The sequence below is a fragment of the Ranitomeya imitator genome, chromosome 7 (genome assembly GCF_032444005.1).
Source record: "Ranitomeya imitator isolate aRanImi1 chromosome 7, aRanImi1.pri, whole genome shotgun sequence".
In the NCBI taxonomy this organism is placed as follows: Eukaryota; Metazoa; Chordata; class Amphibia; order Anura; family Dendrobatidae; genus Ranitomeya; species Ranitomeya imitator.
Genome location: NC_091288.1, coordinates 72482965 through 72510874, shown reverse-complemented (window position 1 = coordinate 72510874; position 27910 = coordinate 72482965). Strand labels below are relative to the sequence as shown.

The 27910-nt window shown below is 41.8% G+C and overlaps 1 protein-coding gene across 40 annotated transcripts in view; it reads left to right on the top strand.

Moving 5' to 3' along the window:
- The window catches only part of MAP2 (microtubule associated protein 2), a 323896-nt gene that overhangs the window by 234170 nt on the left and 61816 nt on the right, over positions 1-27910 (top strand). For 23 of the 40 annotated variants that reach the window (XM_069733502.1, XM_069733469.1, XM_069733507.1 and 20 more), the window contains one exon: positions 23816-23929. The exons of the other annotated variants lie outside the window; for them this stretch is intronic. In XM_069733502.1, the coding sequence (XP_069589603.1) occupies positions 23816-23929 (114 nt within the window). The remainder of the gene's footprint in view (positions 1-23815; positions 23930-27910) is intronic. 40 annotated transcript variants of the gene reach the window in all.

Genomic DNA, 27910 nt, shown 5'->3' with positions numbered 1-27910 from the left:
TGAACATAACGTAATGCAAGGTGAAAACGACGTGCTGTGCGAATGTTCAGTCTTTTGAACTTCTTTCAACTGCTTCTTGTTTCCAAACATGTGAAGTAGTTATTAGAGGTGACCGGTCCATTGTTCGGGTGACTTTCTCTTGTAAGCCTGTTGTGAATTCTGTGGTCAAGCTCCCTCCTGTGGTCATGAGTGGTACTTCGGCTGGTTCTGTCTATGAGCTTCCTCTGGTGGATGTGAGTGGGGCTGCGGCTTCTGAGTTTCCTTCCTCAGGTGACGAGGTTAAGTCGTTAGGTGCTGCTCTATTTAACTCCACCTAGTTCTTTGTTCCTGGCCTCCAGTCAATGTTCCAGTATTGGTCTTGCTCTCTCCTGGATCGTTCTTGTGGCCTGTCTGCCCTGCATAAGCTAAGTTTTGCTTGTGTTACTTTTGTTTGCTATATTTTCTGTCCAGCTTGCTATATTTGTTTTTTTTTGCTTGCTGGAAGCTCTGAGACGCAGAGGGAGCACCTCCGTACCGTTAGTCGATGCGGAGGGTCTTTTTGTCCCCTCTGCGTGGTTGTTTGTAGGTTTTTGTGCTGACCGCAAAGCTATCTTTCCTATCCTCGGTCTATTCAGTAAGTCGGGCCTCACTTTGCTAAAATCTATTTCATCTCTGTGTTTGCATTTTCATCTTTACTCACAGTCATTATATGTGGGGGGCTGCCTTTTCCTTTGGGGAATTTCTCTGAGGCAAGGTAGGCTTATTTTTCTATCTTCAGGGCTAGCTAGTTTCTCAGGCTGTGCCCGAGGCGCCTAGGTCTGGTCAGGAGCGCTCCACGGCTACCTCTAGTGTGGTATGATAGGATTAGGGATTGCGGTCAGCAGAGTTCCCACGTCTCAGAGCTCGTCCTATGTTAGTAACTATCAGGTCACTTTGTGTGCTCTTAACCACTAGGTCCATTGTGGTTCTGAATCACCTGTTCATAACAGTACTGGAGGCCCAAAGTACTAATGCTTCTCAATAGAGGGAAAAGAGAAGTTCTGAGACCATTTTTTTTTCTCTGTACTGTGTTTTGTCTTTCTTTTCCCCTAGACATTTGGGTGGTTCAGGACACAGGTGTAGTGATGGACATTAAAGGTTTGTCTTCTTGTGTGGATCATCTCACTGCAAGAGTACAAAATATTCAAGACTTTGTGGTTCAGAATTCTATGTTAGAACCAAGAATTCCTATTCCTGATTTGTTTTGTGGAGATAGAGCTAAGTTTCTGAGCTTTAAGAATAATTGTAAACTGTTTCTGGCTTTGAAACCCCGCTCCTCTGGTGACCCAGTTCAACAAGTTAAGATCATTATTTCCTTATTACGTGGCGACCCTCATGACTTGGCATTTTCCCTTGCGCCAGGAGATCCTGCATTATGTAATATTGATTCGTTTTTTCTGGCGCTCGGATTGCTGTATGATGAACCTAATTCAGTGGATCAGGCAGAGAAAAATTTGCTGGCTCTGTGTCAGGGTCAGGATGAGGTAGAGATATATTGTGAGAAGTTTAGGAAGTGGTCTGTGCTCACTCAATGGAATGAATGTCCGCTGGCAGCAATTTTCAGAAAAGGTCTCTCTGAAGCCCTTAAGGATGTCATGGTGGGATTTCCTATGCCTGCTGGTCTGAATGAGTCTATGTCTTTGGCCATTCAGATCGGTCGACGCTTGCATGAGCGTAAAACTGTGCACCATTTGGCGGTATTATCTGAGCATGGACCTGAGCCTATGCAGTGCGATAGGACTTTGACCAGAGCTGAACGGCAAGAACACAGACGTCAGAATGGGCTGTGTTTTTACTGTGGTGATTCCACTCATGCTATCTCCGATTGTCCTAAGCACACTAAGCGGTTCGCTAGGTCTGCCACCATTGGTACGGTACAGTCGAAATTTCTTTTGTCCGTTACTTTGATCTGCTCATTGTCATCCTATTCTGTCATGGCATTTGTGGATTCAGGCGCTGCCCTGAATTTGATGGACTTGGAGTATGCTAGGCGCTGTGGGTTTTTCTTGGAGCCCTTGCAGTATCCTATTCCATTGAGAATTGATGCTACGCCTTTGGCCAAGAATAAGCCTCAGTACTGGACCCAGCTGACCATGTGCATGGCTCCTGCGCATCAGGAGGATATTCGCTTTTTGGTGTTGCATAATCTGCATGATGTGGTCGTGTTGGGGTTGCCATGGCTACAAGTCCATAACCCAGTATTGGATTGGAAATCAATGTCTGTGTCCAGCTGGGGTTGTCAGGGGGTACATGGTGATGTTCCATTTCTGTCTATTTCATCATCCACCCCTTCTGAGGTCCCAGAGTTCTTGTCGGATTACCGGGATGTATTTGATGAGCCCAAGTCCAGTGCCCTACCTCCGCATAGGGATTGTGATTGTGCTATCGATTTGATTCCTGGTAGTAAGTTTCCTAAAGGTCGACTGTTTAATTTGTCTGTGCCTGAGCACGCCGCTATGCGGAGTTACGTAAAGGAATCCTTGGAGAAGGGTCATATTTGCCCGTCGTCGTCGCCATTGGGAGCAGGGTTCTTTTTTGTGGCCAAGAAGGATGGTTCGCTGAGACCTTGTATTGATTACCGCCTTCTAAATAAAATCACGGTCAAATTTCAGTACCCCTTGCCGCTGCTGTCTGATTTGTTTGCTCGGATTAAGGGGGCTAGTTGGTTCACCAAGATAGATCTTCGTGGTGCGTATAATCTTGTGCGTATTAAACAGGGCGATGAATGGAAAACAGCATTTAATACGCCCGAGGGCCATTTTAAGTACCTGGTTATGCCATTCGGGCTTTCTAATGCTCCATCAGTGTTTCAGTCCTTTATGCATGACATCTTCCGAGAGTACCTGGATAAATTCCTGATTGTATACTTGGATGATGTTTTGGTCTTCTCGGATGATTGGGAGTCTCACGTGAAGCAGGTCAGAATGGTGTTCCAGGTCCTGCGTGCGAATTCTTTGTTTGTGAAGGGGTCAAAGTGTCTCTTTGGTGTTCAGAAGGTTTCATTTTTGGGTTTCATTTTTTCCCCTTCTACTATCGAGATGGACCCTGTTAAAGTTCAGGCCATTTATGATTGGACTCAGCCGACATCTCTGAAGAGTCTGCAAAAGTTCCTGGGCTTTGCTAATTTTTATCGTCGCTTCATCAATAATTTTTCTGGTATTGCTAAACCGTTGACTGATTTAACCAAGAAGGGTGCTGATGTGGTCAATTGGTCTTCTGCTGCTGTGGAAGCTTTTCAAGAGTTGAAGCGTCGTTTTTCTTCTGCCCCTGTGTTGTGCCAACCAGATGTTTCGCTCCCGTTCCAGGTCGAGGTTGATGCTTCTGAGATTGGAGCAGGGGCTGTTTTGTCGCAAAGAAGTTCTGATGGCTCGGTGATGAAACCATGCGCCTTCTTTTCCAGGAAGTTTTCGCCTGCTGAACGTAATTATGATGTTGGCAATCGAGAGTTGCTGGCCATGAAGTGGGCATTCGAGGAGTGGCGTCATTGGCTTGAAGGAGCTAAGCATCGCGTGGTGGTCTTGACTGATCACAAGAACTTGACTTATCTCGAGTCTGCCAAACGGTTGAATCCTAGACAGGCTCGTTGGTCGCTGTTTTTCTCCCGTTTTGACTTTGTGGTTTCGTACCTTCCGGGCTCTAAAAATGTGAAGGCGGATGCCCTGTCTACGAGTTTTGTGCCCGACTCTCCGGGTTTGTCTGAGCCGGCGGGTATTCTCAAAGAGGGGGTAATTTTGTCTGCCATCTCCCCTGATTTGCGGCGGGTGCTGCAAAAATTTCAGGCTAATAGACCTGACCGTTGCCCAGCGGAGAAACTGTTTGTCCCTGATAAATGGACGAGTGGAGTTATCTCTGAGGTTCATTGTTCGGTGTTGGCTGGTCATCCTGGAATCTTTGGTACCAGAGATTTGGTGGCTAGATCCTTTTGGTGGCCGTCTCTGTCGCGGGATGTGCGTTCGTTTGTGCAGTCCTGTGGGATTTGTGCTCGGGCTAAGCCCTGCTGTTCTCGTGCCAGTGGGTTGCTTTTGCCCTTGCCAGTCCCGAAGAGGCCCTGGACACATATCTCTATGGATTTTATTTCGGATCTCCCCGTCTCTCAAAAAATGTCGGTCATTTGGGTTGTTTGTGATCGCTTCTCTAAGATGGTCCATTTGGTACCCTTGTCTAAATTGCCTTCCTCCTCTGATTTGGTGCCATTGTTCTTCCAGCATGTGGTTCGTTTACATGGCATTCCGGAGAACATCGTTTCTGACAGAGGTTCCCAGTTTGTTTCGAGGTTTTGGCGAGCCTTTTGTGCTAGGATGGGCATTGATTTGTCTTTTTCCTCGGCTTTCCATCCTCAGACAAATGGCCAGACTGAACGAACCAATCAGACCTTGGAAACATATCTGAGATGTTTTGTTTCTGCCGATCAGGATGATTGGGTGTCCTTTTTGCCTTTGGCTGAGTTCGCCCTTAACCCCTTCATGACCATGGGATTTTTCGTTTTTCTGTGTTCGTTTTTCACTCCCCTCCTTCCCAGAGCCATAACTTTTTTATTTTTCCGTCAATTTGGCCATGTGAGGGCATATTTTTTGCGGGACGAGTTGTACTTTTGAACGACATCATTGGTTTTAGCATGTCGTGTACTAGAAAACGGGAAAAAAATTCCAAGTGCGGTGAAATTGCAAAAAAAGTGCAATCCCACACTTGTTTTTTGTTTGGCTTTTTTGCTAGGTTCACTAAATGCTAAAACTGACCTGCCATTATGATTCTCCAGGTCAATACGAGTTCATAGACACCTAACATGACTAGGTTATTTTTTATCTAAGTGGTGAAAAAAAATTCCAAACTTTGCTAAAAAAAAATAAAAAAATTGCACCATTTTCCGAAACCCGTAGCGTCTCCATTTTTCGTGATCTGGGGTCGGTTGAGGGCTTATTTTTTGCGTGCCGAGATGACGTTTTTAATGATAGCATTTCAGTGCAGATACGTTCTTTTGATCGCCCGTTATTGCATTTTAATGCAATGTCGCGGCGACCAAAAAAACGTAATTCTGGCGTTTTGAATTTTTTCGCTCACAGCGACGGGCGATCAGTAACCATAGAGGTCTCAAGGACCTCTATGGTTACAATGGAGATGCATCGCCGACCCCCGATCATGTGACGGGGGTCGGCGATGACGTCATTTCCGGCCGCCCGGCCGGAAGCGGTAGTTAAATGCCGCTGTCTGCGTTTGACAGCGCCATTTTACTAGTTAATAGGTGCGGGCAGATCGCGATTCTGCCCGCGCCTATTACGGGCACATGTCAGCTGTTCAAAACAGCTGACATGTCCCGGCTTTGATGCGGGCTCACCGCGGAGCCCTGCATCAAAGCAGGGGATCTGACCTCGGACGGTATAGTACGTCCGAGGTCAGAAAGGGGTTAATAATCGGGCCAGCTCGGCTACTTTGGTTTCGCCGTTTTTCTGCAATTCTGGTTTCCATCCTCGTTTCTCTTCAGGGCAGGTTGAGTCTTCGGACTGTCCTGGTGTGGATACTGTGGTGGATAGGTTGCAGCAGATTTGGACTCATGTGGTGGACAATTTGACATTGTCTCAGGAGAAGGCTCAACGTTTCGCTAACCGCAGGCGCTGTGTGGGTCCCCGACTTCGTGTTGGGGATTTGGTTTGGTTGTCATCTCGTTATATTCCTATGAAAGTTTCCTCTCCTAAGTTTAAGCCTCGTTTCATTGGTCCATATAGGATTTCTGAGGTTCTTAATCCTGTGTCTTTTCGTTTGACCCTTCCAGCTTCTTTTTCCATCCATAACGTATTCCATAGGTCATTGTTGCGGAGATACGTGGCACCTGTGGTTCCATCCGTTGATCCTCCTGCCCCGGTTTTGGTTGAGGGGGAGTTGGAGTATGTAGTGGAGAAGATTTTGGATTCTCGTATTTCGAGACGGAAACTCCAGTACCTGGTTAAGTGGAAGGGTTATGGTCAGGAAGATAATTCCTGGGTCTTTGCCTCTGATGTTCATGCTGCCGATCTGGTTCGTGCCTTTCATTTGGCTCATCCTGGTCGGCCTGGGGGCTCTGGTGAGGGTTCGGTGACCTCTCCTCAAGGGGGGGTACTGTTGTGAATTCTGTGGTCAAGCTCCCTCCTGTGGTCATGAGTGGTACTTCGGCTGGTTCTGTCTATGAGCTTCCTCTGGTGGATGTGAGTGGGGCTGCGGCTTCTGAGTTTCCTTCCTCAGGTGACGAGGTTAAGTCGTTAGGTGCTGCTCTATTTAACTCCACCTAGTTCTTTGTTCCTGGCCTCCAGTCAATGTTCCAGTATTGGTCTTGCTCTCTCCTGGATCGTTCTTGTGGCCTGTCTGCCCTGCATAAGCTAAGTTTTGCTTGTGTTACTTTTGTTTGCTATATTTTCTGTCCAGCTTGCTATATTTGTTTTTTTTTGCTTGCTGGAAGCTCTGAGACGCAGAGGGAGCACCTCCGTACCGTTAGTCGGTGCGGAGGGTCTTTTTGTCCCCTCTGCGTGGTTGTTTGTAGGTTTTTGTGCTGACCGCAAAGCTATCTTTCCTATCCTCGGTCTATTCAGTAAGTCGGGCCTCACTTTGCTAAAATCTATTTCATCTCTGTGTTTGCATTTTCATCTTAACTCACAGTCATTATATGTGGGGGGCTGCCTTTTCCTTTGGGGAATTTCTCTGAGGCAAGGTAGGCTTATTTTTCTATCTTCAGGGCTAGCTAGTTTCTCAGGCTGTGCCCGAGGCGCCTAGGTCTGGTCAGGAGCGCTCCACGGCTACCTCTAGTGTGGTATGATAGGATTAGGGATTGCGGTCAGCAGAGTTCCCACGTCTCAGAGCTCGTCCTATGTTAGTAACTATCAGGTCACTTTGTGTGCTCTTAACCACTAGGTCCATTGTGGTTCTGAATCACCTGTTCATAACAGAAGCCGCTCTCTAGTTTATATATGCAAGTTTTTAAAAAAAAGTTGCGGTGCCAAAGCTGCCGCAAAAACGACTGAAAACATACCACAGTTGACACTTCAGTAAAAACATTGTTTGCATTTTCCTGAAGCATGTTCAGCTTAAAAACTTCGGCAGGTACGCCAGAGTCTAAAATACATTGTATGCTCATACCTTAAGGCGAGTATAATTGTGGCCCATCTACACCTAAGACTCCTTTCACACAGAATTTTTGCCCATGTTCATTGGTACCTTCGGAGCTTGCATCTGAACCCCCCCTCTCAAAACTCGATTCAAGCATATGCGCCAACTGGGCAATAGACCTATAATGGTGCCAACAGAGTCAACGTGTGCTCTGTCAGTCATTATTTTCAGGCGTATACACCTACTGAAGGCAGACACTCAGACCTAGTAGACCTGGTCTGGGTGTTCGTCTACAGTAGGCGTATAAGCCAGAAAATTATGACCAACTGAGCACATGTTGACTCTGTCTGCACCATTATAGTCTATGGCCCAGTTGGTGCATACACCCAAATCCCATTTTGCAGGGGATTTGGATGCAGCTCCAATGGGATCACTGAAAGTGGACAAGAATTCAGTGTGAAAGGAGCCTATGTTTAAAGGGGATGTCTGAGACTTTAAAGAAAGATTGTGCTTAAAGGTAATCTGTCACCCCAAAATTATTAGTATTAGCGCCGGATTGTGCCTGATGGCCAGACGTTTCATCCGTTTTTTTTCCGCATCTGTCCAAATAGTCGTTTCCGGCGGACGGAAAAAACGTTCACTGCAATGTTTTTTTGTCCGGAGGAAAAAACCGCACAGTGACGGAATCGGCCAAAAACACATGAAACGGAGGTGTGAAACAATGAATCCGGCGCCCGGATCCGGTTTTCAAAGCATTTACCATACAAAGCATGCAGATTTTCCCGTTGTGGGGTCTCTCTCTCATCAGTTTTTCACAATTTGCGCCGGATCCGTTTTTTTACAAATTGGCCGGATTTAGCCTGAAAACAAAAAACGGATGTGTGAAACTAGCCTAAGATATGCATTAACACAGACTACTACTAGACAACCCTGGGGGCTGTTATTAGGCCCTGGACAGAAGGACTCTCTTTTTTTCAGTATGCATTGAGGTCAGTACTGATCTTTATGCATGAACAGGTAAATGGCTGAAATTTGATTTTTTTTTAATTTGGCTATTTGTACAAAGATATACCATAGTTGTTATTCACAGAAAAACTCCTGCTATTGATCATGTAGGCACACATCTATTGTCCATACAATCACCAATGGCATATATACAGTGCCTTGAAAAAGTATTCATACACCGTGACCTTTTCCACCCACAAACTTACGGTAAATGGTTTGTGTTTGGATTTTATGTGATTTATTAACACAGAGTCGAAAGTATTTGTGAAATGTAAAGGAAATGATTCGGGGTTTTCTAAATATTTAAAAAATATAAGTCTAAAAATTGTGCCTTACATTTGTATTCAACCCCCCCACTAATTACCGTATGTAACAATTGGTCACTCAGGATTTTGTTTAGGGGTATCAGACTATAGGGGGCTGAATACAAATGCAGGTCACAATTTTCAGATTTATATATTTCAAATAATTAGAGAACCACGTATCATTTTCTTTACACTTCACAAATACTTGCTACTTTCTGTTGGTATATCACATAAAATCCAAATAAAATACATTTAAGTTTGTTTGTGTAATGTGAAAAAGTTCACGGGGTGTAAATACTTTTTCAAGACCCTGTAAGTAACCAGATTTCTGTTTTTATTTTCCAGTATAGATTACAAAATGTATTAAAGGGAGTCTGTTAGCAGAAAATGACTGATCGAACCAAGCACATGGGCTCGGTGCACCTTTGAAATGGTTGAACAACTCAGTGCCCCTTTCCACCTGCTGTGATTGTTTTCCATCTATCCCTGCCCTACGCCGACTCCTGTAAAGTCATAGAATGGTAGAGTTGGAAGGGACCTCCTGGGTCATCTGGTCCAACCCCCTGCTCAAAGCAGGATTCACTAAATCATCCCAGAGAGATGTCTGTCCAGCCTCTGTTTGAAGACTTCCATTGAAGGAGAACTCACCATGACTGTCAGTCACGTAAGAGGGAAACTGAAATAAATGCAAAACAAGTAGGTGGCCTGAACTGCTCGTCCATGCCAAGGATGCACTGAGCACCTGTGCTTGGTTTGATCAGTCATTTTGTGCTGACAGACTCCGTTTGAATAATTACATTTTTTTTTACATAGACATTATTTTCATTATATATTTATTTTTTTATTATTTTTTATTATTGGTTATTTGACTTAACTTGCTTTCTAGGTTCTGACCTCTACTATAAGAAGGAGCTGTTGTCTTTTACATTGGGCATTTTTTTTTCTTTCCTCTCTTTGAAATCTCATCAACCAGTCTCTCTATGTTAAACAGTTCATAGAGCTCAGGGTGCTTCTGTCATGGCAGCTTGTATGCCCACTTTAATCTGCTAATTGAATCTTCTACTATTAGTTGTATGACCTTTTTAATTTAGGAAGATCCAAATTGGCTTGTGTTTTAGTGTCACGTTCAGTTTGGAACACCTTTAATGACACATAGTGTAGTTTAAAGGGGTATTCCCATCTCCAATATTCTATCCCAATATGCAGTAGGTGTAATAATAATAATAATATTAGCAAATGCCTCCGATTAGAAATATTATTTAGTTTTTCTGATCAGCTATGTCTCTTTCCTCATATGCAGTCACAGCAGGACCATAGGTATCCATGGTTACGACCACTTATTTAGTGGCAGTTAGCTAGTTGCTAGAGGTCATAACCATGGATTCGTAAGGTCCTGCAATGCCCTGCACATGAGGAAAGAGACCTAGCTAATCAGAAAAGCTATACTACCTTTCTAATTGGAGGAATTGCTAATATTATTATTATTACACCTACTATATATTGGGATAGGCTCTTGGAGATGGCAATACCCCTTTAAAGCTCCTTGGGAAGAATGCAAAAGCTATACTTGGCACTAGCTGGCAATGAAGTAATGTAGTTCCTTGTAGTAAAATCAATTATTTATTTATTTTACTCATTTATGTAGCGCCATTAATTCCACAGCACTTTACAGTTTGCACACATTATTGGCACTGTCCCGATGGGGCTCACAATCTAAATTCCCTGTCTGTACGTCTTTGGAATGTGGGAGGAAACCGGAGAACCTGGAGGAAACCCACACAAACACGGGGAGAACATACAAACTCCTTTCAGATGTTGTCCTTGGTGGGATTTAAACCCAGGACCCCAGCTCTGCAAGGCTGCAGTGCTAACCACTGAGCCACCGTGCCGACCTCTTATATGACATCATATTGTGCATAATATGCATCATATATGACATCATATTGTGCATAATCCTTATATATTATTTCTAAACACTCTTTTTCGGTGATTACTTTGTATCTCCGTTCATACTGCACCCATACACACAAATGATACACAATTTGAAAGGTAAACTTGTCCCCTTCAGCAAGAAAATAGTCAAACAAACCACACATCCATGATGTGATCACAAAATACAGTTTAAACATTAATTTTCATAAACCTGTAGTAAGGAAAAATGACCGGCAGGTGATACCACACTACCCCAAAGCACACTACTACAAAGTTGCTTACAGACCTCACAAACAAATTCTAACATTTGCCTTGGGGCTTTCCAGCTGGCTGAACTCCTTGCCCAGCCGATTTCAGGCACATTGGAGGATTGTGCAATTCACTGCAGGTGAGTCACATATGCAAACACATTTGGAAACATGCACTGCCTATTCAATTGCACACTTGCTCCGTTAATACTCCACCGACACACACAAATGATACACCATTTCAAAGGTCAAATTACCTGCATGTTGCATTTGACTTGGGGTCTTTCCAGCTTGCTGAAGTTCTTGCCCAGCTTATTTCAGGCAAATTTGAGGATTGCCCACTTCACTTAGGTGAATCACATATGCAAACACATTTGTAAACATGCATTGCTTTTTCGATGATTACTTCGCCCCACATACACAATTAATACACCATTTGAAAGGTAAACTTGCCCCCTTCAGCAAAAAAAGATACAAACAAACCACATATTCACGATTTGATCGATAAATACAGTTTAAACATTCATTTTCAGAAACCTGCAGAAAAAAAACAATAACCTGCAGGTGGCACCACAACCTCATGTTGCTCCGTTTATACTCCACCGACACACACACACAAATGATATACCATTTCAGAGGTCAAATTACCTGCAGGTGGCTTTTGCCTTGGGGTCTTTCCAGCTTGCTGAAGTGCTTGCCCAGCCTATTTCAGGCAAATTCGAGGATTGCACACTTCACTGCAGGTGAGTCACATATGCAAACACATTTGTAAACATGCACTGCTTTTTCAGTGATTACTTCGCCCCACACACACAAATGGTGAGTCATATGTGCAAACACATTTGTAAATATGCACTGCTTTTTCGGTGATTACTTCGCCCCACACACAAATAATACACCATTTGAAAGGTAAACTTGCCCCCTTCAGCAAGAAAAGACAAAAACAAACCACACATTCATGATTTGATCTATAAATACCGTTTAAACATTCATTTTCAGAAACCTGCAGAAAAAAAACAATAACCTGCAGATGGCATCACAACCTCAAGACATTTTTTTAGCCTCTACTTATCAAACCAAGTTATTGTATTACCAATCTACATAGATAAATGCCTCTCTGTGTTCATCATCTCATTAAATACATTAACATTTGACCAGCTTGATTTTCCTGAAATTGCCAATCTGCCAATCAAATTGTGCCAATCTGCTCATAATGTGCATAATGCTAGATTAAACTGCTTCTGTCATCAGATTTCACAATGCAGACTGTATATTTATTACCGTTAGTAGATCTCTTAAACCTGATGAGGCTGATATACTTATTTTAAAAATCCATTTCTGGATGGCTGTACAATCCCTTTTTGAAAGTTTTTCAGCCTGATATTAAAATAGAGCTAGAGTTAGACTCACAAAGCAAGAGGTGGCAGGATTTTTTAAAAAAAGGACTAAACAGCGATTTGGATCTGGATTGTCAAAGTAAGTAAAACAGCCTCATCGGGTCTAAAGGATCTCTTTAGAAATGTGGACAGCTTGTCTTGTAAAATCTGGTAGCAGCTCCTTTTCAAGAGGATAGCTGCTATATCTGCGCTATTGTCAGTGATATTGCCCAGAAAAAAAATCTTTTTTTTTTTCTTACAGCCTTTTGAAAGCACAAATTATATTCTTGTGAAGACATTCAGGATTGTTTAGTAATCAGAAGTACTGTATTTTTATCAAGGCTTTTGTACATGGCAGTCTATAGATGTGTATTATTGTGAGGTGCTTGTATTATAGCGTGATGTTTGAGGTGTGTTAGTACGGTATTGCATATACGACTGGACGACATCCCTCTTATTAGATGAAGGGTTTCGGAAATAGGTTACCACCAGACAACCCAGGCATTGCTTATTCCATTCACGTTCTTGTAAAGCTTTAGCCATGTTCATGTTCTTAAATTGAATTTCAGATTTTCTTTATTCTGTTCATGTAGTAAATCTGATGATGCATTACAGGAAGGACAAATTTCGCTGATCCGAGCTAGAAGTTTCTGCACAGACAGTGGATGAATGTGATCATACAGTCCTTGTGATAGAAATCATCATAGTCTCAGCAGCTCCATGGATGGTGCTTCAGGATAAAGTACTTGAAGAAATGTCAGTACAAAAACATCTTTAGCAGTAATTGCCGGGTACTCACATAGACGTGGAATGTCAGGAAAAGTGCAGCCAATATTTAGTAAAAATATAATTTGTATTGATTTAGGCATACAGCAGTATGGGAGGCTTTAGATTATGGGGCATAGCGTCCCTTATTATCTAAATGTACAGTAGATTTTTGATGGCAGTTTGCATAGGAAATACTGTAGTTATAGGGTTTAGTCCCCAATTTTTTTTACTATGTGCTTAAAAAGTTACAGACAGGCAGTTGATAACTACTTGTCTGTTCTACCCAGTGCCGGCACGGAATGACCATGACCGCTCCTGCCGGCGATTCAGCTGCTCAAGTCAAAAGATCAATCAGCTTTTCATCTTTCACACTGCTCTGATGACGGGATGGGACTGCCAGCGTAATGCTGATTGACAGCTGGCTTCCTGCAATTAGGCAATGGGGAGCCCGCTGTCAATCATCATGATGTCAGCACTCACGCTCCGTCAACAGAGCAGAGTGGAAGAGAACTTGCTGCTCTGTTGACGTGACGTCAGCTGAAGCCCAAGGACCAGTCTGTGATTGCCCTGTGCCAGCAGAGACCGGCATCGGGCACAACAGGCTGGTAAGTAGCAACGACCTGCCTGTTAATTTTTAGGCTCATAGTAAAGAAAAAAAAAATAGTCTTGGATTAACCCCTGAAAGTGGGGTGCACAAAGGACAGCCATTGACTTTGACAGTGCATAGACATTGATTAAATGGAATCCACTCTGAAAAGAGATGACAGTTTCATCGCTGCTGTCCTTTACTCAAAATGAGAGATCTGTCCACATTGAATGGCTACAATTTATGGATGTTAAAGACTATTCTTTCAATATTCGGACAATACTGAAGCCCAAACATAGGAAAGAGTAAAGATACTGTTTTGTGATTTTCTGGGAATGGCTTGCTTGTATTTTTGGGGCTTCGATGCTCAACATGATTTTTGAGAATTAAAGGCAATATAAAAATTACCAGCTAACAACTATTTCTTTATTTCAGAAATATAGGGTGAAATTTGTGTGATCTCAAAATATAATGTCTAAATATTACAGAAATCATCTCTCTGATGGAAGGAATGAAGCTTAAAAGACTGATTTGAAAAAGAAAGCTAAATACAGAAATGTATGGGATATTTTAGATTTGACTGTCAGAAGGGTAGATTAAAGAGAATCTGTTCCCTGGTTTATGCTGTCCCACCCGAGAGCAGCATGCTGTAGGGGGAGCGATGCTGATTACAGCAATGTGTCACATACTGGGCTTCTTTCTGTAGTTTTGATAATCGCACTGTTTTATCTGCTGGAGCTCTGCCAGTCTTCTCAATGATAAGCACCTGCTATGTCGCATACCAAATTTATTAGCTCTTGCCCCCACTATAGATTGACAGCTTTCTGCCTATGCACAGTGAACACAGAAAACTGTCAATTATTGGGCTCCGCTTTGAGAGGACCAATGGAGCTGCAGCAGATAGAACTGATTTTAATAAAACTACAGCAAGGAGCGCTCAGTGTTTGATAATGCTCTCAGATGTGGCAACACAAACCTGGTGACAAATTCCCTTTAGTCTCAAGAGCTATTTAAGCATTGAAATCTATGGGCTCAAGCCACAAAGGTTTAGCGGAACCCACCAGGAACATAAAACAAGTATTCTTTATTCAAATCCTTGAAGCATGGCCGCGAGGAGAGGCGTAGCGGGTGTGGCTGTGCAGAAGACATCCGTTTCGCATCTGAGTGGTGGAAACATACTCGGACACAAAATGACCGTCATCTGTACAGCTGTCGACTGTACAGCCGCATCCGATACCCTCTCCACGCTGCCATGATTTAAGGATTTGAATGAAGAATGCTTGTTTCATCTTTCCGGTGAGTGCCACTAAACCTTTTTTTGCTTCCGACATTCTTTTTGCTTTTCCCGGTTGGGACTTTTAGCGGAGCACCATTGGATTTTTGGCTTACAAAGACCGTCTGTCCAGTAGACAGTTTTTGTTTGCTGATCCGTACCTTTCCTATATTCCTTGAACTATGAATGAACCCTCAGAAAAAATACAGTATTAAGCCTTCAAGGGTAAATTAAAGTGGCTAGCTCTACTATTTATAGAGGACGTCCATTAGTTCAGAAGTGTCTGTCCCTTTTTCAGCATCATTAATAGTAAAATCACAATTTCCGCCGCAGTGCTCTGTTCTCTTGTCTCTCGAAATAAGCATCAAAGTGAAGAATATGAAGCAATGTTGCTCTTGAGGAAGTCCCTGGAGGCAGTCTGGTTACGTTTTGCCAGTGCGAATATCTGTGTATTCTCATAAAGTTACATGCTTTCTATTGTTATAGTTGGGTTTATATTATTAGAATTGTTTTTAGTATACTACAGTTTGGACTCAAGGTATTGGTTGAGTGTCTGTACAAAAAGTGTGGAAAATAAGTATTTAATGCACTGCCAATTTTGCAAATTTTCCCACTTGCAAAGAATAGAGAGGTACTTATTTCATGTAATAAAATGCAATTTAATTATGTAAAAATCATACAATATGATTATCTGGATTTTTTTTTAAGATTCTGTCAATCACAGTTGAAGTATAACTATGATTAAAAAAAAATACAGACCTCTCCGTTATTTGTAGATGGGAAAACTTGCAAAATTGGCAGTGTATGAAATACTTATTTTGCGCACCATAGGGATTCTTGTGTGGGCTTCTGATAGCATACTGTTAGTTACTGATAGTTTACTGTTTTTATAGTAAGAAACAGTCTTAATTTTAACGCCTGAAATATGACCATGCCAACAGTCGTGTCTTCTTAAAAAGTAAAATAAATGTAAAATAACACAGTTTGGATGAAATAACGTAATTTGAGCGTGTAATTCTACTGCACAGAGTGAAAATATTAGCATATACTGTACTCCAATACCGTGACATGCTGTGCTCATGCTTTACTTACAAAATGAAGTACAGGAAAGATATATATCTTGGTACCGTGTTAGCCAGTAGATAGAAAAATATTTAGAATTGTGAGTCCTCAGTGGTTGAGTCTGTTGTGATGACCCCACATTTTTGTCTCCCGGATCATAACATTATGGACATGAAATTACTTGTTTTAAAAGGCAACTTCAAATCTCAAAGAGACAGAAGAATATGGGAATATAAACTGATGATGACCATTGACAGTCTTAGTGCAGGAATGAATGTGTCGCATGGATTTATGTCTTTTTACATCAACTAAGGAACTAAGGAATTTGCCCTTCAGACCATGTGGGGTCATCACAACAGAACCAGACCCCAATCAGAGGACAATAAAACATTCCCTATCTAAGACCTGGTCCAATATTTATGGACATAACTGTTTATCACCCATGATAATTCTGCTTCATGTCACCTGTCTTATCCATGTTTTTTTTTCTGTGATGTTTTGTACATAAATATGTGATTCTCCAGAATTTCTTTTAATCTATGCCTGATGAAGAGGCCTGAGTAGTCTCGAAAGCTTGCAATTGGATACCATCTTTTCAGTTAGCCATTAAAAGGTATCAACCACTGAGGACTCTCAATTCTAAAAATGAAGTACATTAATTTTAGTGCCCTCCAGTACCTAGAACATGCTACCATACAGTACCCAAATAAATATCCTAATTGTGTAATAGTACTGAACCCTAATGCATTATATTGTGCTCCTACAAAGAGGGGTGAAAAGGGGCTACTGTGCTGACGTCTTTATTAAAGACATAGACTTACAATTCAGTAGATTTCTATTCTTCAGGACAAGTTATCAGTTCTCAAGAATAATAGTCAACATATCCCATTAATAACTTTTACCAAAATTATGATAATGTTCATAAATTAAACATCTTCCCTGATGTCACCCTCTCCCTTACAACAATGATCACAACTTCATCTCGTTCTAATGTGTCAATCTGTTCCAGACTATGGGTATCCAGACATTGGGGTGTAAGTGTTTAGGTACATCGACAGCATCTTTAGGGTATATTCACACTTTGGCTTTTCCCAATGTTTTTTGATCGGCTCTGCTTCTAGTTCTGGATGAGCCGTGGCATTCCCTATGACAGAAATCGTACTCGTGAGAAGGCCAGAGCCCCCAATGGGTTGGAGGGAAGATGGGGTTACTATTGATGCATAGAAGTAGGGTTAGTGGTGGAGGTCTATAAGGCCTGGTAGGGGCTGGGTTTTTCACTGTTTCCGCTGCTAGGTACAGACTTACAGTCCCTCCCACTTTCTTTTGAGAATTTGGAAGGATTGGGAATTAATAAGGGTCTTTTTTATTGGGTCATAGTGGCTAATTGTGCTTGGGGGTCCTTGAAGTTGGTTCTAAATTTTCCTCGGGGATTCATCAAGATTTGGATTACCCAATTGTAAAAGACTGATTAGTTGGTTTGGTGATTGTTCGGACTCTCAGCAAAGAAATGTCGAGTCCCTGGGAGTCTGTTACTGGAATAAGGAACCCTTTGGGTTACAGCTGGGAGTAATTGTGGTTTACGGTTTGGTTTTGGCAATAACCAGAGTGTTTTGTTGCTTCAGTGACCTTACCAAGTATATGATATTGTTCAAGCTGATAAATTGCAAAGTGTTTGTTAAGTAAGGCTATGTGCACACGTCCGGATTTTTCGCGTTTTTTTTGCGGATTTTCCCGATAAAAACGCTATAAATCCGCATAAAAAACGCTCAAATTATGCATCCTATCATTTAGAATGCATTCCGCATTTTTTGTGCAGATGTATGCGTTTTTTTCCGCAAAAAAAACGCAATCCGCAAAAAGAATGGCCATGCTCATTCTTTTTGCGGATTTTCTGCGGATTTCATGCATTCAGGGAAAAAAAAAAAAAAAAAACGCCAAAAATCTGCAAAAAATCCGCGCAAAAAACGCGAGAAAAACGCGAGAAAAACGCGCGGAAAAAAACGCGATTTTCTGGCAGATTTCTCCGGATTTTGTCAGGAAAAAAACCTGACGTGTGCACATAGCCTAAAGGCTGCTGTGGCCAGTATCCAATCTGGACTGTCAGAGTTTTTATTAAAGGGAGTCTGTCTCCTCATTTTGTTGCTATAAGCTGCGGCCACCGCTATTAGGGGCTTATCTACCTCATTCTGTAATGCTGTAGATAAGCCCCTGATGTAACCTGAAAGATAAGAAAAACAATTTAGATTATACTCACCCAGGGGCGGTCCGGGTCCGATGGGCGTCGTGGTCCAGTCCAGCGCCTCCTATCTTCATGCGATGACGTCCTCTTCCTTGCTTCTGTCGCGGCTCCTGCGCAGGCGTAATTCTCTGCCCTGTTGAGGGCAGAGCAAAGTACTGCAGCGCACAGGTGCCGGGAAAGGTCAGAGAGGCCCAGCGCCTGCGCACTTCAGTACTTTACGCTGCCCTCAACAGGGCAGAGAATTACGCCTGCGCAGGAGCCGCGACAGAAGCAAGTAGGATGACAATATCGTATGAAGATGGGAGGTGCCGTACCCGGACCTGCGATGCCCATCAGAACCGAACCGGACTGTCCCTGGGTGAGCATAATCTAACTTGTTTTTCTTATCTTTCAGGTTACATCGGGGCTTATCTACAGCATTACAGAATGCTATAGATAAGCCCCTTATGGCGGTGGCCACAGTTTATAGCGGCAAAATGAGGTGACAGATTCCCTTTAAAGGAGGCAATCGAGGCGTGGGGGTTTGGGTTTGACCCCCAGAATCTACATTACCAGGGACAAGTACTTTGGTAGACCAAGATTTCTGGTATGGCGTACAGAGGCATGCACCTTTTCATGAATCAGGAGCGTCTGACTCCAGCACACCCCCTCATCAACAACACTGGTCTTGATGAATCGAACCCATAGATTTGACTGCCAGACAAAAACTCAATGTGAACATATCCTTAGATAAGCCTCAGCCACTTAGATAACCCTTTGGCCTCTGCCCAATCTTTGCTTTGTGTATATTTTTTTATGGTTATAGAAAAATGTCTCCAATAATTTTCCAACATATAAAATATATCAAAAACATCTAGAGCAGTAGTAGAAAAATGTGAGCGTATAAAAATTAAAATTATAGCCTCCACTAATAAATCTATCGAATGTATAACCTAATAGTGTTCTTCCTGGAAATGTATTATTCCTGATGTTACATTTCATATGTCACAGATGAATTGTGCTGTGGATTAGGAGATTCCCGTTGTGCATTATTATATGGATAATTGTGCTACCTGGTAGAAAGAACAAGAAGTGTTTATGATCCATTTGCAGTTCGTGTTCTGTCAGGCTCTCATTTCTGTTCTCTAGCTGTGCTCTTAAATATTTTCTCAGTGAGAAGAGTTAGGCCTCCCTGTACATACATAAAACTATCCTCTTAAAGGGAATCTGACAGCAGGTTTTTGCTATGTAATCTGACGACAGCATGAGGTAGGGGCTTAGACACTGTTCTCAGCGATATCTCACTTATTAGGCTGTGTGCTGTTGCTTCCATACAATCAATGTTTTCTCACCAGGAGATTATCACTGCCCAGACTAGCACCCTCATGCCAAGTGGTCTGACCATGCCCCTTTCTCTGAAAAGCAGCTCACTGTCAATATACAATGTACAGACAAAGCTCTTGTGTGGGACGGGGGCAGCTTTCTGAGCTCTGCTTCATGTTACATCTAAAAACTCTGATTGTGTCACAACTGCTGCACCTAATATACTGCGTGATACATTGTTTTAATCAGGGTTTCTTTTTCTACATCATGCTGATCTCAGATGAGGTAGTGACAGATTCCCTTTAACAAATGCTCAAGATTTGAATAACTTTATCCTTGTTACTAGCTTTGTAAGAATAATCGCTTATTATCATCCTTTGTCTTTGTCATGATTTATTCTTTTCCATGTACAATTACGTCCAGTTATATGAAAAAGTTTGGGCACCCCTATTAATCTTAAGCTTAATGTTTTATAAAAATTGTTTTTTTTTGCAACAGCTATTTCAGTTTCATATATCTAATAACGGTTGGACACAGTAATGTTTCTGCCTTGAAATGAGGTCTATTGTACTAACAAAAAATGTGCAATCTGCATTTAAACAAAATTTGACAGGTGCATAAGTATGGGCACCTATATCATTTTCTTGTTTTAAATACTCCTACCTACTTTTTACTGACTTACTAAAGCACTTTTTTTGGTTTTCTAACCTCATTGAGCTTTGAACTTCATAGCCAGGTGTATGCAATCATGAGAAAAGCGACTTAAAGTGGCCACTTGCAAGTTGTTCTCCTGTTTGAATCTTCTCTGAAGAGTGGCATCATGGGCTCCTCAAAACAACTGTCTAATGATTTGAAAACAAAGATTATTCAACATACTTGTTCAGGGGAAGGGTACAAAAAGCTGTCTCAGAGATTTAACCTGTCAATTTCCACTGTGAGGGACATAGTAAGGGAAATTAAGAACACAGGTACAGTTCTTGTTAAGGCCAGAAGTTGCAGGCCAAGAAAAACATCAGAAGGACAGAGAAGAAGAATGGTGAGATCAGTCAAGGACAGTCCTCAGACCACCTCCAGAGAGCTGCAGCATCAACTTTCTGCAGATGGTGTCACTGTGCATTGGTCAACTATACAACCCACTTTGCACAAGGAGAAGCTGTATGGGAGAGTGATGCGAAACAAGCCGTTTCTGCAAGCACGCCACAAGCAGAGTCGGCTGAGGTATGCAAAAGCACATTTGGAGAAGCCAATTTCTTTTTGGGAGAAGGTCCTGTGGACTGATGAAACCAAGATTGAGTTGTTTGGTCATACAAAAAGGCGTTATGCATGGCAGCCAAAAAACACAGCATTCCAAGAAAAACACTTGCTACCCACAGTAAAATTTGGTGGAGGTTCCATCATGCTTTGGGGCTGTGTGGCCAATGCCGGAACCGGGAATTTTAGTAAAGTTGAGGGACGCATGAATTCCTCTCAGTATCAGCAGATTCTTGACAATAATGTTCATGAATCAGTGACAAAGTTGAAGTTACGCAGGGGATGGATCTTTCAGCAAGAAAATGATCCAAAACACCGCTCCAAATCTGCTCAGGCATTCATGCAGAGGAACAATTACACTGTTCTGGGATGGCCATCCCAGTCCCCAGACCTGAATATCATTGAACCTCTGTGGGATCATTTGAAGAGGGCTGTCCATGCTCAGCGACCATCAAACTTAACTGAACTGGAATTGTTTTGTAAAGAGGAATGGTCAAAAATACCTTCATCCAGGAACTCATTAAAAGCTACAGGAAGCGACTAGAGGCTGTTATTTTTGCAAAAGGAGGATCTACTAAATAGTAATGTCACTTTTCTGGTGGGGTGCCCATACTTATGCACCTGTCAAATTTTGTTTGAATGCAGATTGCACATTTTCTGTTAGTACAATAGACCTCATTTCAAGGCAGAAACATTACTGTGTCCAACAGTTATTAGATATATGAAACTGAAAGAGCTGTTGCAAAAAAAAAACAATTTTTGTAAAACATTAAGCTTAAGAGTAATAGGGGTGCCCAAACTTTTTCATATAACTGTATATTTATAATATGATCTGTGTTATATACCTCTCCCCTGTGCGCAAAATCTAAGTTTCTGTTTTCTTGTCTACTTGCTATTCCATTTTCGGAATAGACAAATGGAATAAGTGATCCGTTGCATCAGTGTTAAGCATGCAGGATTATTCCTCAATTCTTAAAAACCTATTGCAAACGGACCCCATAAAAATTAATGTGGTCCCTTTGCTTCCATTTGCAGAACTGGTGCAGTGGATCACTTATTCAGTTTTGTTTTTCTAAAGCAGAACAGATGTGCAGAATTTCCAAGCGGACTTGTGAGCAGAGCCTTACTTATCTGGCCTCTTATACCATGGAGATATCTGGGTGCTCTCTCTTTTCCTGCCATATCAAACACTATGGTCAAGAGATGCAAGGGAGCCTGCATAGGATGTCTCCTTGACTCGTCTGTCTGGACTGCTCATAAATTACCGCTTTGAACTAATATATCTATGTAGTCATTCACTTCTCTGGAAGGGTCAAGGAACCTTGCATGTCTCTGCACTACTAGAACGCAGGTAACCCTTTCTGTGATGAGAGGGAGGTCTAAAACTACTCTAAATAAAATGTAATATTTTTTTCAAAACTACTGTATATTCCAATATGAAAGAGTCTGTCCACTTCATTGATACTTAGGACCTATGATTTTAATAGAAACTAAACTGCAGTTCTCAGCAATGGCCACTATACTGCTGTTCTGACCCATACGTTGCCTATAAGAGATGGTCACTAGTCATAAGCCAAAAATCTTTCATCTCCCAGTGTCTTCATGACAACACTTCCTGTTTGTTACGCTGACAGTTCAACCTCGTCATAATTATTTTAATTACCATCTGTATCAATTTCACTGTTTCATATATTTGGATTCTTGTTTCATATTCATACCATATGAATTGTCTATTGCCATTTTTCTTAAAGTGAACCTGTCAGCAGGATTTCACCCCCTCCCCCCAAACTATTTGTATGCACATGTAGCTCTTTCAAAGACAAATCAAGCAATATCTTTATCTAGGCAGACCGTTCCTTTATTAAAGGGAAATCAGTGCTTTAAATTAAATGCAATTGTGTCTGTTGATCTGGAGACTCGGTCACTCCAGCTCTATTCCCCGCCCAGCGCTGCCTCCTCCTGCTTCACTGATGGCTCCTTTGAAGTCACACACCATAGAGGCTCTCAGGCAAGTAGAAGGATGATGCGGGGCAGGGAATAGAGCTGGATTGTCAGAGACTTGGGAAGAGCTCACAGGTGCAGAAAGGACTTCAGCCTCATTTGCATGTCTATACAAAAGCTGATTTTTAGGAGTGGAGGAATGGACTGGACATGTAAAGATATTGTTGGATTTGTCTTTGAAAGAGCTACATGTGCATATAATATATATAGTTTGGGGGAAGAAATCTTTCTGACAGATCTTTTCACGATACTGTAGCATGATTTCCTGTTCCTCAAGCTAAGGGGACCTAGGCTATCCCTTTTCCCCAGATTACCCCCGATGATGGAAATACTGGGGTCTCGTACCTTCTTATGCTCCTACATGCACACTGCACTGTTTCCTCCCCCACCCAGCGAGGTACGGAACAGAAGTTTATAGGATAACACAATCCTGACAGACAGGGGAAACAGACTGGGATAAAAGACAACAATCATCATACAAAACTACAATAATACAAATACACTAACAGAACAACCAAGTGGAAATCAGGGGAACAGTAGGAGGGACAAACCAAATGTGAAGATTAGGATAAAACACACAATACCAAATCCACACAGATATCTCCTGAAAACAACAACAATCGACTGCTACTAATTCAGACTACTCCTTCGGCATTAAACCAGGAATTGTTAAGCTATACCTTGCTGGGTGGGGAAGGAAACAGTTCACAGTCCATGTAGGAGCATCGCACGGTACCAGACCCCAGCATCTCCACCATCAGGGGTAATTTTGGGAACAGGGATAGCCTACAGCCCCCTTAGCTTGAGGGGAAGAGAAGGAGCCCTTTGTCCTGGGAAATCCCGCTACAGTATTGTGACAGATCCCTTTTAAAGCGAATCTGTCATTTTGAACATAGTGTCTTATTTGCCAGCATCATGTTATAGAACTTGGTCAGATTATCAGATTGATATATAGTTATTAACAAAAAGATTCAATATAACGTATATATTTTAATCATTTAAACCACAGTTGTTTTCTATGCGTAGGAGTCCAGTGGGCGGACTTATTCCATGATTGACAGCCTTCCCTGTGTGCCTGTCTACTGGATTTCTAGAAAGATGACGTTAATTTAATATAAGTCATACCACATAATTACCCCTCAAACTATATACTAATCTGCTGTATACAATGATATCCACAGATAGGACTGCTTGTACAAAGTGACAGGTTACCTTTAAGCAAAACTTTAGATTTCTTCCAAATAATCTGACAATTGTTCCTATCTCCTAGTATAGTACTTTCCACTCTTAATATTACTTTGTACCCTCCCTGCCCATTTATATTAACACTGTCTGTATTGTTTGCTTGTCTTGTTTTGCCCATTTGGTGCTTCGGCAGAGGAGGTATCTGCACGCATAGTCCAAGTAGTAACTGCTGATGCTGTAGCGGTCCTGAGAGGTGAACAGGAGAAAGAAGTCCAACTCAAGGGCCCGCCAGGAGATCTGCCATTAGGTAAATCAGGGTGTATTGGGATGTGAGTGCGGTTTGTACTGTCTTGCAGAGTCTTGTCCAGCAATGGCTATGGTGCCCGATTTCTTCCGCACCATATGCCATTCTTTACACCATCCCTACTTCCTTCTTAGTTTTATTAAACAAGTAAGACAATTAGAACTCATGTTGATATATCATTGTATTGGCATCGGTGTGTGCAACCATAACATACGGTGTGTCACTTTTCCTTCTTCATGTTCATTAACCACTGCTGACATTATCTCAGATCCATTGGCTACCTAGTAATAACTACCATATGATACCATCAATTCTTTTTGGAATTTTTTTTTGGCTGATATTTAATAGCCGGAAAGAGATATAGAAATACAACAGCAGCTTTAACGGGGCTGTAGTACTAAAGTGTGATAAAGTTAACTTCCGCTTTCTCTTTCAGGGGGAAAATACTTGGTATTTTTTGTTCCAAGTACATTGGTTTAACATTATTGTGGTTATATTAGCTCAAAGGGGTTGTCCGGTGGAAAAAAGTTATCACCTATCCAAAGGATAGGCGATAACCTGTTGACTGGTGCTGTTTCAACAACAGGGACCAGCACCGATCCGCAGAACAGGAAACTTTTATACCTGATAGGTAGGATCACACAACCTATTTTTCAACATCTGAGAAAAACGGTCCAATTTTTCTCATCGGAGTTTGTACAGAATGGCATCATTTTTTCTCTGACGTGGAGAAAAAAAAGGTTTCTTCATTCTGTCAGTCCGTGGAAATCAGACTGCACTTGAATGTCATCTGCATTCGGCCCGATTTTCAACATGGACCCGTGGGCTTGCATTGCTGATTTTGATTCAGCACGGATCAAAATCGGACATACCTCTCTGATTGTTTCCGTGGATCACTTGGTCTGACGAAAAAATTGGACATGTGCTTGGCCCCCTAGAATATCATAGGTATAAATGATATTTGTAACAACCATGGATAGCGCTCATATGAGAAAATAGGTCGTGTGCACAAGCCGTTATAATGGAGCAGTCGTTCATATGCTCGATCAATGCTTTATTCATTTCCTGCTTGGCTGCCGAGTGCTGTGCTTGGCTTTTTCCGGAAGCCCAACTTAAAATGAATGGAGCAGTGGCCAACGGATTGGTGCAGGCTCAAGTGGTGGCTCACCCGTTGATCAAGTCATCACCCAATCACCTATCCTGGATAGGTGATAGCCTGTTTTCATTAGACAACCCTTTTAACAGCTTCTGGATTTACAAAAGCGAGGCAAAGAACAATCTAAACATAATAATAATCTTTATTTATATAGCGCCAACATATTCCGCAGCGCTTTACAGTTTAACAGTTTCAAACACAAAAGTCATAAGTAACAACGTTAACAATACAATAATTAAAGCAAAATAAGACGACCCTGCTCGTGAGAGCTTACAATCTACAATGAGGAGGGGGAGATGCAAAGTACAGGTGTGTATTTACAATGATGTATTTACAATGATGGTCCAGCCATCTTCAGGGGGTGGGGGTAGATGGAGATAGTGAATGGGCTATCTAAACCACCTAAAATAAAAGCAGTGCCCATTATAGGTATTATCCAAGAAAGTATGATGTACAGTTACATTCCCACCACAATCTCGATGCTTTATGTGCTCCCTTTTTCCTGCAGCCTAGTGCATCACTAGTTTTTGCAGATTCGCTTCTATGGTAATAAATTGAAAAATGTAACACTTGGGTTAAATCTAACATACTGTACTCAGTAGCCATACACATTTGATAAAGTCTGCCAAAATGATAGATTTGGAGCAATTCAGCTGACTGTCAGTTCAAAATGTTATGCGAATTGCGATGGGCAATGATGGATGTTTGTCTGCAAAAAAATGTGATTTGTCATGTTGGAATAATTCCAGTGTTGTTGAATTGAGACTTTTTGTATATGGCAGGATCAGCTGTTTCCAGCTGAACACTTGCTACTCTGCACAAGGGCATTGAATTTTTTTTAATATGCACTGTAGCTTGTCGTGTTGTTGCTGAGATCGTTCTTATGAATCCACTGGTTATTTACTGAATAGTTACCCGTTATAATTCTATATGCATGGCCGGCTTCATGTCACGTGCAGGGTCTTAGGAGGGCCTTGTGAATGACTTGGTGATTCTTTTTCTTTGGTGTTCATTGAATCACAGTTTGCAGATCAGCTCACCTCTAAGAGGATGAAGGGTGGCTCCCCAGTGCCGCCGATTGGATATAGATACCTTACAAATCAATATCTGATTCTTTAACGATCCTTGCAACATGACCAAGGTTATTTATCAAATGAGAATCAAAAAAAGCATTGGTTGGCCTATATATTAGCATGTAAAACTTTGGGCACCCCTTGTCAAATTACGGAACAGTTAAGCAAGTTGAAGATGAAATGATCTCTAAAAGGCCTAAAGTTAAAGATGAAACATTTCCTTTGTATTTTAGGCAAATAAATATATATATTTTCATCTTTTACATTTTAAAAATTACAAAAATGAAAATGGGCCAATGCAAAAGTTGGTGCACCCTTAGGGTTTTTTGTGCTCAGATAACTTTGACCAAGGTTTCAGATCCTTATTAGCCTGTCAGGGTTATGGGTTGCTCACTACCGTCATTAGGAAAGGCCAGGTGATCCAAATTTCCCAGCTTTATGAAAACCCAGCCTCTTCTAACCTTATGCTAAAAAGCAGCAGCCATGGGTTCTTCTAAACAGCGGCCTAGCACACTGAAAATGAAAATGGTGGAGGCCCACAAAGCAGGAGAAGGCTATAAGAAGAAAGCAAAGTGTTTTCAAGTTCCCCTTTCCTCAGTTCGAAGTGTATTTAAGAAATAGCAGTTACCAGGAACAGTGGAGGTCAAGATAAAGTTGAAAGACCAAGCAAAATTTCAGTGAGAGCTGCTTGCTGGAGGCAAATCAGAACCACTGATTGACTGCAAAAGACCTTCAGAAAGATTTAGCAGACTGTGGAATTGTGGTACATTGTTCTTCTGTTCAGATACACCTGCGCAAATATGGCCTTCATGGAAGAGTCATCAGAAGAAAATCATTTGTGCATCCTCATCATAAAATTAAGCATCAGAAGTATGCAAAAGAACATATAAATAAGCCTGATGCATTTTGAAAACAAGTCCTGTGCACCGATGAGATTAAAATATAACTCTTTGGCCACATTGATTACAGGTATGTGTGGAGAAAACGTCAGGAAAAGAACATCTCAGTAACAATTGAATATGGGGGTGGATCAATCATACTTTGTGGTTGTGTTACAGCCAATGGTGCAGGGTGCTAAAATGGGGATTCCATAATAATGGTTGCCATATTTGTAACCTATAATAGGAGCATATTTCCTATTTCAGTCTATCAACTCTGCTAAATTTACTATTAAGTCCCATTTATAGCCGCCAACCCCATAGTATACTGGCCAGGTTATTACAGAAGGCAAAACACATGGCTGACGGTGCTTGCTAGACATTTATCATTCCCTGTATCCACCAGGAACTCATTCCAATGTTACAGGCTGAGCGATCTCTGGCTCCTTCATGTAAAATGAAGTCATTTTGTCCCAGCCCACCCAGGGCTAGTGGTGGACTTCTCAACACAAGAAATGACAACAGTATCATAGCGCTGATTACAGCAAAATGGGATCCATTCTAATTGTGTTCCCCTCTATCCCAGATCTCATGATCTTAGTTGCATATTGGCCAAAGCTTGATTTACTGAAAATAAACATATTTCTTATTTCTTCCATTATCCATAAAGTATGTAAAGTTCCTTGGGTTCTGTGACGACATTGCCCATTGAGTATGTCGTAACGCCATGTTCTCCAGCCAGTCGCTCAGAAGCCCCATATGGCTCGTAGCCATCCTGCTTGTGGCTTCTCAACTGTTGGCAACTTCACAAACTATTTTGCATCTATTTCAGGCAAAAAGAAAGGATTACTAGAACTTGGTATTAGAATCAAAAGTG